General features: G+C 39.1%; 1 protein-coding gene across 1 annotated transcript in view; it reads right to left on the reverse strand.

Annotated features, from left to right (window-relative positions):
* The window catches only part of LOC139735934 (uncharacterized), a 202,853-nt gene that overhangs the window by 155,120 nt on the left and 34,017 nt on the right, over positions 1 to 13,716 (reverse strand). Inside the window, exon 3 of the mRNA XM_071646688.1 lies at positions 3,387 to 3,878. Within this exon, the coding sequence (XP_071502789.1) occupies positions 3,387 to 3,878 (492 nt within the window). The remainder of the gene's footprint in view (positions 1 to 3,386; positions 3,879 to 13,716) is intronic.

The following is a 13,716-nucleotide window of genomic DNA, read 5'->3' on the forward strand; positions in this document are numbered from 1 at the left end:
ACTCAAGAAAAAAAGCCCCTATCCACCCATTATTTGCATATGCTTAGTTCATGTCACATACATTATTTCATAAAATAACAACTACTTGATCGGACACCATCTTCGGTATGTAAATTAGGGTCAGAGGTCATAAATGGTTCATCCTGTATCTTGGTATACATGTCCTATCTTTCCCATATTTTGCACGTACGCAAAGACCATGTTACAAGGGTCATTTCATGACCACTTTTTGCTCAGACAAATCATAGATTTCCAAACAGATCACCTAATTTGTCAGTGTTGACAAATTCCAAGTCTAGTTGAAGTTATGTTTAATGCACTGATGATGATATGGTTTACTTCAGTGCAGGGATGCCAGTGGCATATGGCTCTAGGGCCTGAAAAAAATTTGGTGAGCTAAAATGTGCGCGAAGCGCACATCACGAGTGCGAAGTCCCATCGGCCGGGGTCCAGGGCCCGCTTAAGGGCCCTGGAAGCTTTGGGGTTCTAGATGCTCTCTCCTGCAATCTGAGCATATTTGAGGGACCTTTTTCCCTAAAATTTATTCCTAGTTTATTGGTCTGAAACTGAAGTGTACTCACAATGAAAGGTTTATTTCAGCATTTTCTGAAAAGCTCCATTTGTGTCTCATAAGGTGAATACATAATACAGGATAAGTAGACGGTGGGGTCAGTATAACATGATACAACTTCACAAAAATTTTGAATTCTCTTTAGTGTTCCTGCTGAAATGTCCATTGAAAACATCCATGTAAAACAACCAAAAGGTATAATGAACTTCTTATAGGTCTGACATTTATCATGTGCAAGGTATCACAGCTGTAGAACCATGGGTGTATGCAAGGGGGGGGGGGGTCGGGAGGATCGTACGACCTCCCAAAATTTTTTTTCAAAAGGTCCACTTTTTCGTAAAAGACATTTTTGTTTTACGAGGGCTATTCACCCTAAAACAGGAAAAAAAAAGTGACCAGGTGGTGTTCCAGCAAATTGTCAAAAACCTCGTAAATTTCGTAACTTAGTTTTATATTAATCTGCCATACCTTATTTCTAAGGCTTAAGCTGCACTGCCATGTTTATCGATTTTCCTGTCTCCCATCAGCAACTCATCGAACTGGTTGACTAGACTACACACTTACAGCTGGCCTACTATTACTCGCGCTTGCTTCTTACTTGCTTCTAGGTCACTGCCAAAGAGGTTCTATTTCTGCTTTCTTACTACTTTAGGAGGTAAAGTTAGGCAGGATTGACTAGCTCTGAAAGTATCGTCAACTCTGGAATACTTGTATTAAATGGTCCGCAAAGCTTTTTACTATGTACTCTAGGAAGGTGTAGCTATTATAGTCAGCAACTTTTTTAAATGCAGTTTTCAACTTACCGATTCACGAACTTTTAAGTGACCAACACAGGTTTTATCACCAATTTTAACATAAATGGGTTTTTTTTTACCCGTTGAGGACGGTTTGATTTTGCTACAACACGCATTTCCCATAGACATCTGCCCGAGTATACTCGGGACTTGTCTTCAATGGGTTAAGTATGCCTAAAAAGTCACTTTTGTATGCACCAAATGGTCTGACATTTATTATGTGCAAGGTATCATGGTTGTAGACCCTATGTGACATGTTTTGTTTACCGGTATGTATTTACATAAGGAATGTGTGAGCATATGTGCATGTGTGTGTGTGTGTGTGTATGTGTGTTCTATTGAGCCTGGTCAATTTGTGCCTGCAAACTACCCTTGGTCCTAGGGTATACCTGGTAGTTTGCAGGTGCAAACCCTTGTTGGGAGGAACAGAGTCTGCGCCAAGACTACTACTTGCACTCAACTGGCACTGTCCCTCAGACTGTTGGGAGACGCTATAGTACAGGGCCTATGGGAAAGTGTAGTCTTGACGCAGACTCCGTAACGACCAACAGGGGTTTGTGCCTACAAACTAGTGGTCTGGCAACCCCTTTCCCGACCAGATATTTTGTCAGTTTTTATATTTTTATGATGCACACCCATAGGACGTTCCTTTAGACCAAGTTTGGTCCATGGGCTCCATGGGGTAAATCACACCCGCCAAGGGCCCTTTTCAGGGGGTCCCTGGGGGAGGAACCCGCCCTCTGGGACCAGGCTGACGCGCATTTTGTTAATGAGAAGGGTGGCCCCAGCAACTCTAAGGGGTCAAACCTTTTGGGCTTGATGGGGTAAATTGAGTGGTCGCTAGGGACACCGGCAATATTCCACTGCAAGTATCTCATTGATATTAGAATTACATTTTCACAAAATATGGCATTTTATGAGATTCATTGATAAGTGTTTGGGTGAACTACAATGTAAGAAAGTGTATCACTGGTACTTATTACCTCTGCCAAGGGGGGAGGTTATGTTTTCGTTACCGTTGGTTTGTTTGTTTGTTTGTTTGTTTGTTAGTTAGTTAGTTTGTCCGTGTGCAAAATAACTCAAAAAGTAGTAAATGGATTTGGATGAAACTTACAGGAAAGGTTGAGAATGATACAAGTAACAGATGATTAAATTTTGGTAGTGATCGGAGAGGAATTTATGAAGGATTTTTGATATTTTGGCAGGTAGGGTCAATGAACTTGGGAGTTCAGGTTGCACGTATTTGAAGTTTGCATGTGCGCACTAAAGTGTGTGCTCTAGTTTCTGCTAGGGCGAGGCGTGCCGTGCAGCTGAGGGTTTATGACGTAACAATTTAAGGCTTCTATATTGGGAAATTGGGCGACTTTCAGCACACAATGCTATAAGTAGGTGGTCTGCGTATGGGTGGAAATCACTGATATCTCTATGGAAGAACAAGATCAGTGGTGGAAATACTAAGTAAGCTGCATGCTTGGCGGAGGTCTGCGCTCTCAGAGAGCTTTTCTAGTTATGTTCAGTTTTTGTTTTGTTTCGTTTTGTTTTTTATCTCAATAGTATTAGTAGCAAGTGACTGACATGAGAGCATTAATAAGAAGTGTTCAAGCACATGTCATGCTAAGAGCACCGCACATTATTCACAACTGTGGCTCTCTTGTCCGCTGCCTGATTTCATAATACAAGCCCAGATGTCAATTCATATCTCAAACTCAGCACTGAACAAGGACGAGATATGTTTGGTGCACAAGACAATAAGGCAAACTCACAAACACTAGGTCCACATCATTGATATACACAGGAAATCGTGCAAAGGTTAGCAGAAGACTTAGTCTGGGTCAACACAATTGCACTCATCACCACAGCTTTATTATGTGAGGTTGACTGTTACAATACCATTGTAATCAAGACATACATGTATCAATGACATTGTAACATATGTCTGTGTCACTTATCTATTTTCTTTTCTCTGTACAAATATCTCACCTGTTGTGTTTCAAAAGACACTAAACAGAAGTAATACTCACCTCGTTGTCAATGACACTATGGAAGTATTGAATAGTTAATGGCTTTGGTCTAAATATACTATCCACATTTTTCTGCCCCCAAAGGACAGCATTTTCAGCAGCAATGCTTTCTCCTGTCCTTTCATCATTCTCAATTCTGCCCTTCTTGTGTTTATAATCATCAAGGCCTTTTAATTGTGACTTGCTCGTCATTGATGTCACATGACGGGCTTTTGTCTCCATGACAACACCACCAGAAGCAGTTTCTTTTTGAGTCCGTTCAGCTGGTATTGATGCATTCCCTGTGAATATGAAATTTGTGACATTGCCATGTTCTTCCTCCTGTTGTTCACTAGGGATGCGGCGGAGGATCAGCTGGGCAGAGTTAACAGCAGGATTGCCAAACTTGGAACCTCTAAAATAGCCTAGGAACTTGTGATTGAGGGCTGTCATCATGATAAGGCAGAAAATAAGAGAGTAGCCAGCCAGCCATAGCAGCAGCTGCCGACCATTCTGAAACAAACCAAAGCAAACAGAGAAAGATCTTCAATGTTGCAACGTACATATATGCATGCCTTTTCTCATTCATACCTGTAAATACATTCTTACTTAAAAAAAAACATAGTTTGCAACACATCTCACATCCTGTTTTAACAGCTTGCAGGGACACTCTTGCCATACTGTACAAGTGGAAATTTTTGTGGTGTTGAAATTTTGCGTATTTCGTACAACCGGAAACTTGCGAAAAAATAAAAGAATATTTTTGCTTGCCATACGTTCCACTAGTTGATGTCTAGATTCCATGGAATTAAAAACATGCAAACTCTTCTTACCCTGCCAAGCTCAAAAAATTAGTCGCGCAAAAATATCCAGTTTTACACTAATATGTTCACTTTCATGTCACTGTACTTAATGCAATCTAACATTCACATAATTGTTTGTGATAAACACACATCATTGGCCATAATCAGATTTACTGGTACATGCTTCCTATGACAAGGCCCCTCAAAGTGGACTGTTTAACAAGCATGACAGAAGGGCAATTCCACGGTAACTGACGTTACGCGTAAGGATTTTCATGAAATTGTTTATCTTGTAGTTTTGTGAATGAAAGCACCTGGGGCTTGTAATTAGCATTGATGAATGAGTTCATGAGAATGAAGAAATAGGTGGAAAGTTTTTCTCTCAAACTGCATTTCTTATCACATAGCAAGTGAAAATGTGTCAGTAACTGACGTTACGGAAAAAGGACATGGGAAATTATGGCGTAGATTTAAATGGAAATATCTCATGTCCCTGACTTCTAAACTTTGTGTTTTATATGGCAATATACCTAGGTTCTTAGGAACAGGGGTGCAAAATAATGTGCACTTTTAGCACCATGCCAATTTCAGTGAAGGCATGACGGTAACTGACGTTACGCTTACATTTGCCATAGGGTTTACACATGGAAAATCATGATTAGGAATATTTTTGTGATATTTTATAATTCTGACCTTTCAGAGTGATTTGTTTGATATGGAATCATACCTTGGTTCATCAATTACAAATACCCAAATGAAATGAAACATTAGTCCATTTTCTTTGTGTTTAATTAAAACTTAAAGGGAAACATGTCAGTAACTGACGTTACACATACTTTTGCTATGGGGTTTACAAAGAACTAATTTATTTAACAGGTTATTATACTGCTGCAGTATACCAGTAACAATCCCAGGCATTTACTTAGCAACAAATTAAAACAAAATCTAAAGACACAAATGGAGTGGGGCCCTTAGAGGGCAAGCTCCCCCCCCCATGCCATAGCACAGTTGAGCAAAAATAATGTAAATGCACCAGAAGATATTTCTTGACATTTGTCTTAAGACTGAATGCTTATTCAACAGTTATGATTACACAAAGCTATTTAGATTCAGCAGTTCCAAGTATGAATATTGACATAACTAAGGGGTTTTTTTGTTTGTTTTTTAATGAACAGGAAAGTTTCTATCCAGCGTACCCCATCCATAATGCCCTGCAGTACTACACAAAACACATATTCGAGTGTGAAAAAAAATATCTTTCAAGTCATGGGAAAAAACACACACAAATAAAAATATTCATATATATGTATGAAATCTACTGTGATATATTCTTTCTTCTTTTCTTTATTTTACTCCTTCTCCCTAAAGGCATTGTTAGGGCCACAAATGGGCCACAAAAAAAATGATCTCCATTATCAATAATGATTTAAATGAATAGTGTTACACTTTTAATATTTTTTTCTGCGAAGAAGAAACATACTTTTTGGTCAAAAGGCATTATTTGTTTATTCCTTGCTTGAAGGAATGTAATTGTTTTTCTTTTCCTTTTCACTGGTCTATCAAGGCTTGCAAATACATCCCAGATACCAAGAAATAGGACTTTGCAACGAAAGAATTCTAAGATCAATATAAACGAATCTTCCTGTTCATAATTATCATGTATTACAAAAATGTCCTTGCATGAATGAAATAAAGTAATCAACAAATACGAAGTTTTTTATTTTACCCTAGAATCACCTCTCACTTTGAGCAACATCAGTGTTAAACGTTGAGCAACATCAGTGTTAGTTTCAAACAGTAATGACAGTGCATGCCTTATGTCAGGCCTTCTTATACCATTTCAAGATGTGCCATATAACTAAACCACACATTTAAGTGCAAGTAAAGAAATATATCTGTTCCTGCATTTGCCTTGAGGTAGAAACTTCACGAAGCTTCCAGAAAAAAAGAAAAATGCTAGCAAAAGTAGTCATTAGTAAAGATTATAAAACTGTTGGTATACAGCTGTACACAAGCTTTTTAATAGAAAAAGGTGGTTATCATGCAACCACATCATTGATTAGGCCTACAAATTTGGTAGCTTTATCATCCCATAGGACTGTGAATGTACTGTATAGTAATTTGAGTGCATTATATATTGCATGTGGTAAACCTACAATGTAAACTTCCAGATGATTTAACCTTAAACTTGTGCTGAACCAAAAGTCAGAAGCTCAAGCCCCCTCCACCAAAAAGAATATGATAAATAAATAAATAAGATAAAATGAACAAAAAAAATGTATCCATGGACATGCAGTGTACCATGGTGATGACATCATTCCCTATCAAAGGGATTGTTGCTCTTTGTTGATAACCTTTGACTTCCCAGATGTATTGAAATGGCCTAAAGTCAAAAAATTTGCCTAAGTTATAATTACTATCATGGTAACTGACGTTACATACTGGTATATGATGTTTCGGTAACTGACGTTACACATTTTGATGTGTTCATTTGACTCTCCAGTATGCCAAGTATCCTTATTTTCTGGTATTGAAAGGAAGGCATATGGGCATACATTAGAAATTTATCCTAAGTTACATCATATCAGCTCACTTTCTTTGATGAATAAAGTTAAAAATTCCTTGTTATTGGTAACTGACGTTACATCCATCATTGTCAAAAAATTAAAAGTTTTGTAAAATTCTTTAAAGCAACCAGCTTTTTCTTTCTATCATGTGGTTAAAGAGACTTGTCTTGTAACTTCATACATATAAAAGATTGTTGTTTAGAGTACTAGTAAAGTGGATATACAGAGGGTAAATTATGTGACAATACACTCTTTCTTACCATTGAGTTACAGGCATATTTTGGCAGCCATTTTGAAAATCAAAATGGCCGCTTTTATTGAAAAACATAATGATTCTTAAAACTTCAACTCAAGTATTTTCTGAAAATGTATGGTGTTTGAAACAAATATCATTTTGAATTTTCGGCATCTGTGTCCTACATACTGTATACGCTATATATTTCGCGGGGGTTTTATTTTCGCGAATTTCGCGAGTCGGGAGCTATTCGCGAAATTAACAACACGCGAAAATATTACCTTCCAAAATGAATCCCTTGCCTTGATGATACGAACATTTCAGTACTAGTATACCATGTCCTGGCTTACCGAACAGACCATACTGGCTAAGCTTGTTTTCTATAGCATGTCCACGTCTACCTACGAATACTGTAGAGAGCCAATCCATTATCGCAAGGGGACCACTCGTCAGAAATCTAGCGCGATGGACTTAACCACTTCAAAAATGTTGAATTCTAACTTACTAGTTCGCAGAGTTTGGTAAGTTTTTTTTCATGCAGTGTATAACTAGTATCTTTCTTATTTGCTAGTAAGTTGAAAATTCACACTTTCTTTGCTACTTCATATTTTCTCTGGTCCCTCAATCGCGAATTTAACCACTCGCGAAAATGTGTGACAGCGGCAATTCGCGAAAATTTATGTACGCGAAAATTATAGCGTATACAGTACCGTGGAATTGCCCAGAAATGTCCTACACCCTAACAAGCACATGGGTTAAACTTGTGATTGGCTTCATAATATCTTTCAATGACTGGTTCAGCCCACGGTTGTAAAATTGCAAATAATACCTTGAATATAAAATCTTCTAAATATGATGGGTAAAGCAAGCATAAACATGTACACAAAACACTTAAAATCAGCCATGAGGATAAACAGGTGTCTGTGGACAGCTGTAAGACCTTATATTATGCTTTGTTAACACCATGCTCCTGCCAGCCATAGGCCACAGTAATCACTTTGACCCTGTCATCAGTGATTGAAAAGAGAAAAGAACGGGCTCAGCCCAGCCTTTCTTTCACTGTAAACGCTCACAAGGCCAAATGCAGTACCAAAAATGGCCACGCATTTGGCCAAGCTCTGGAGGTAGTCTTGGCCCAGGCTCAGCCTGGGCTCGGTCTTAATTCTTCTCACTGAAAATGCCAACTGGGCCAAATGTGGTACCAAATTGCGACCCCAGAAGTGCAATGATCGTGACATCATAGGATATGACGTCTTAATCCTGCATTTTTTACAGCAAAATTTCTTTGGTGCACGCTACAGAATCATTATCCTCAGCAACTCAGTACGATTTCCAATTTTGCGTTTAAATTTAAGTTATCATCGAATCATCTTAACTGTACTATATCGTTTCGTTCGTCCTTGTCCATATTCTTGTGTTCTTGTGCTCAGTATTTAAAGGAAAGTGCAATTGAGAGCGAGATGTTTGAAAGTTCGCCCTGTATAAAAACCGTAGCCCTTTTGTTCATTGCAAATACTAGTCCAGTAAAGCCCCCGCCAGCACCTCTGCACTGTGACCCCAGGCATGCTCCCAAATAATTGTCTGTTTACAAGAACAGCGCCACTACGTCAAAATATCTAAAGGTTTGAATTGAAAGCCTGGGCCAAATCCTCTACTGTAAACGCACAGAATTGTGGAGCCGAGTACTGCAATTGAGGCCGTACTCGGCCTGGGCTCGGCCCAGCCCTGCACTGTAAACAGGGTCTTTGAGGCCACTGTGGATAAAACGGGAAGACTAGAGACAATGCCATTGCACGGGATGGGCCACTTAACATGCCAGGCTGTGACTGCCATATGGATGCCAGGCTAGATTTTCAAACTGTCAAAAGACTTGCCACAGCCGACATCATGAGGTCAAGAAACCCAGAAGGCCATAGTAAAACAGGGTGAACACAACAAAACATGACAGTACGTAGCATGCCTTAAAAAAACAAGAGACCTGGGGATCTTGCCCTCATGGAGTATTGCAAGTTCACTTTCCACGCATTCTTTCAGACTCTATTTATTTATTTATTTATTCAGTCTTTTTTCAACAGGGTAGCCCCATCAGTAGGCAGGTACTGTTCTTACTGGGGGCCCTGCACAAACAAACATTACAGTTGACAAAACAGAGACATACATCAAATACAACACACTGTATGTGGACAAGTGCAATTCTTCCACCGAGTCCCCTACATACATTCACACAATAACTACACACTGACAACTAGAAATATCACTTAAGGTGATTAATACCCCCGCCCCGTGACGACAGTCTTACCCAAGGAATGATCTTTCCTTGATCTTCTGCCATTTAAATGCCGTTACCATGGCAACGCAGCTTCCGACACGTCCGAAAAATATGTCTTGCACATCTTCCCACCAAGACTATTGTGTGTGCCACATTTCATAAGCTTTTGTCAAAGACTGAGGAAGTAGTTCAATCCACATGATCTTTCCTTGATCTTCCGCCATTAATATGCCGTTACCATGGCAACGCAGCTTCCGACACGTCCAAAAAATATGTCTTGCACATCTTCCCACCAAGACCAATGTGTGTGCCACATTTCATGAGCTTCAGTCGAATACAGAGGAAGTAGTTCAATCCGCAAGATCTTTCCTTGATCTTCTGCCATTTATATGCCGTTACCATGGCAACGCAGCTTCCGACAAGTCCGAAAAATATGTCTTCCACATCTTCCCACCAAGATCAAGGTGTGTGCCACATTTCATAAGCTTTGGTCAAAAAACTGAGGAAGTAGTTAAATCCGCAAGATCTTTCCTTGATCTTCTGCCATTAATATGCCGTTACCATGGCAACGTACTTTCGGGTACTGTCAAAAAATGTGTCTTGCACATCTACAACCAAAGGCACACATCTGTACCAAGTTTCATGGAAATTGGGCAAAAACTGAGGAAGTAGTTTGCAACACAAAATTTTCCATCATTTTGGCTCATAATATGTGAGCTGTTACCATGGCAACATACTTTTTGTCACTGTCAAGAAATGTGTCATGCTGACCTATATCCTAAGACAAACATTCAATATGAATTCCATGAGAATTGGAAGAACACTGATGAAGCAGTTTTGCCATGAAGCATTTTGCCCTATATTTTACCAATAACATGCCGTTACCATGGCAACGCACTTTTTGCCACTGCGGAAATATGTGTCTTGCACATTAACATATTCAGATGAACATCTGTACCTAATTTCATAAAAATTGATCAAAAACTGTGGGAGGAGTTCGCGACGCAAGATTTGTACCCATTTTTGCCCATAATATGCCGTTACCATGGCAACGTACTTTTGGGTACTGTCAAAAAATACATCTTGCACATCTACAACCCAAGGCACACATCTGTGCCAAGTTTTATAGGAATCAGTTGAAAACTGAGGAAGTAGTTCGCGATGCAAGATTTGCAACGGACCGACCGCCCGACCGCCCGACCGACCGACCGCCCGACCGACCGTCCGCTGATTCCTATATACCCCCTTCAAACTTCGTTTGGCGGGGGTATAATTACACCCTTTCTACGGTAGTCAAACAAGCAATAATAACATGGTGGGCCTACTTATCTATCATAACCAAACAATTAACCATAAATTTGATCAAAGATTAAAACTGTCACTGAGAGTGATAAATACCCCCACCCAAAACGGAAAGAAATGAACCCAACCAGCAACCATCTTATTATATTCTTACTAATAACAAACTTATGAACGTAACGATATATTACTCAACATTAAATAAGAATACACTGCCCACTGACATTCACATATACAGCTGTATATCATATCTCTTGTCGAATGCTCAAAATCTGAGAATAAAAAATATATCTGTAATTTCTGTGTTTGTCAGTGAAAACGCTGTTGCCATGGTAACACAATGTATAACATGAAAAAAAATTCTACACAACTATGATATCATGGATCATATCATATTCCAAATTTCAGATCAAATACTCAAAAACTAAAAAAAAAACAGTATTATTCTATAATTTTCATTCAAATGATGTTGTTAACATGGCGACACACTTTTCAACTACATATAACATAACAAAAAATTTAAACATCTAAATCACATATGCCAAATATTCACATATGCCGAATTGTTACTTTAACACTAACCTGAGATGAGGCAAGTGCCAAAATGTGTCTCGTCCATTCGTGTAGAAATTAATGTTTTTCTAACTCCCAGAAGTTCGTTGACCCCGCCTATGACCTTTGACCTTGTGGTGACCTTGTGGTGACCTTCAACTCCCCAAGGGACATTTACCAGCCAAGTTTAGTCACAAACAAATATATGGATCAAAAGTTATGAGCCATTATCGAAATGCGCCGTAAAAACTTAACATTGGGCCCTAAAAGTTTGTTGACCCGTTTGTGACCTTTGACCTTGTGACCTTCAATACAAACATATGGATCGAAAGTTTTGAGCCATAATCAAAAGATGCCATAACAAATTAACATTGGGCCCTAAAAGTTCGTTGACTCCTGTCTGTGACCTTTGACCTTGTGGTGACCTTCAACTCCCCAAGGGACATCTACCATCCAAGTTTGGTCACAAAAGGACATACATCAAAAGTTATGAGCCATAATCGAAACACGCTGAAAAAAACTCAACATTAGGCCCTAAAGTTCATTGACCCCTGTCTGTGACCTTTGACCTTAAGGTGACCTTCATGTTTTGTAAAATGTGTAACTTTGTATAACCACTCTCTTCCCTCCAAGTTTGATTGAAATTGCAGTCCTCAGTAGAAAGTTATTCAAGTTTTTGTAGTGTTACGGACGGACGACGGACGGACAGACGCCGCAGATCTCGACAAAAAATTGGAAACATGGGGCGGCAGCTTTGAGAGCTGGAGGCATGGTGTCCATGTTGCATTATATTCCATCATACTGGTGAAAATATTGCCAAGTACGCTGTACTTAGAAAATTTGACCATGCAGTTTGGAAAAAAAAAAGGACTTAAAGCTCTATCACTTCTGATTCTTGAGAAGAATATTTTTGAATATTCCTTATTGAAGGAGGCTTGGGCCCCCTGGGGCCCCAAGGGGAGCATGGTGCCCATTCCAAAACATTGAGATACTATCCCCCTAGGAATGCTCCTTGCCAAGTTTGGTAAAAATCCATCATGCTGTTTTCAAGTAGAAGATGAGAATGTACAATTTAGGTCCACACTTGGATCATTCCCCTCCCCCCCCCCCCCAAAAAAAAAAAAAAACAGCTGGGGGGGGGGGGGGGCACCCCTGGATCTGCAACAAATTTGGATCTACAGAACAAATTGAGATACAATTTAAATCCCCATTTGAACCCATCTCACCCCCCTCTCCTGGGTCCCACAGGGCACCTCTGATTCCACCATGAACACACGAAAGAACAGTCATTATTACACAAACTCATTGTATTGAAGATTCCTTAATAGGGATGGGTTCCAACAAATTGCTGTTAAATCACATGATATTAGTGTTCAAAAGATACATAAATTTATATTACCAAATGTAAAACACAACACCATGTTTATCTGGATTGATATCTTTAATTTAGAACACAAAACACATAGAACTTACTATTGCCAAACAAAAGAAAACTGAAGAAATTTATTACAAGAAATGGTTCCCTGTAGAAAATCTATTTTAATCGTTATCCTGAATGAATACCATTACCCACTATGCGTATCTTATGCTGTTTGATGTAATTCCTTACATTTTTTTTTTGTTTCATTTTTTGTTGCATGTTGATCCTTCTGTATAAATTCATAGTTGATAGAAAATTAATGTTGTTCTGATGGACATGTCAATTGCTTAGATCAATAACAAGTTCAAAAAGAAAAAAAATAGGGATGGGTTAGGCTTTTTTGCCAAGTTGGTGAAAATTCATAATAGGGTTTTCACAAATAAGATGAAATGCACAATTTAGGTCCCATTAGGACCCTTCCCACCCCTCCCCTGGGTCCCAAGGGGGGCACCACTGATTACGCCATGAACAAACTTGAATTTACAGTAATCAATGTACTAACTCAATGTATTAACTTAGCTCTATTACTTCTGGTTCTAGAGAAGAAATTTTTTTTATATTCCTTCATTTTGGGGGTTTGGGCCCCCATGTGGTGCACGGTGCCCATTTAAACAAATTGAGATCCTATCCCCCTAGGATGCTACCTGCCAAGTTTGGTAAAAAATCGGTCTTGGGGTTTTCAAGAAGAAGATGAAAATGAAAAAAGGGTTAAAAAAAACGGTAGACACCAGACACCGGACGAAGAGCGATCGCAATGGCTCCCTTAAGTCTTCGGCTCAGATGAGCTAACAAGAGACCAAGGGGTCTTGCGCTCACCTGAGTACGCAAGTTCACCTTTCATGCAGTCACTAATCTATATTACACACAGCTCTACCAAAATTTGAACTCAAGGCATTCTCAAGTACAAGATGAAAATGTACAATGATGGCCCAAATTTGGACCTCCCCCCCCCCCCATCGTATAAATTAGTGTAGTTCTACACTTATAGTTCTACAGAAGGGCGAGTCCAAGATATGGTCCCCTCGGATTGGCAAAACTTCATCTTTGCTCAATATTGACATGTTTGGTATCATTTCAAAGCTTATGAGTTGAAGTTTTGATTTCCATGGAAGAAAAAAGGATATTATGTAAATTTATGCAAATTTCAAGGGTTTATTTGCATAAATGTGAAATACAGCATTACGTATGGGACATTTATAAAAATTC

This window comes from Diadema antillarum, unplaced genomic scaffold (genome assembly GCF_040938485.1).
Source record: "Diadema antillarum isolate AM-2024a unplaced genomic scaffold, OU_Dant_1.0 seq00000610_RagTag, whole genome shotgun sequence".
NCBI classification, from domain to species: Eukaryota; Metazoa; Echinodermata; class Echinoidea; order Diadematoida; family Diadematidae; genus Diadema; species Diadema antillarum.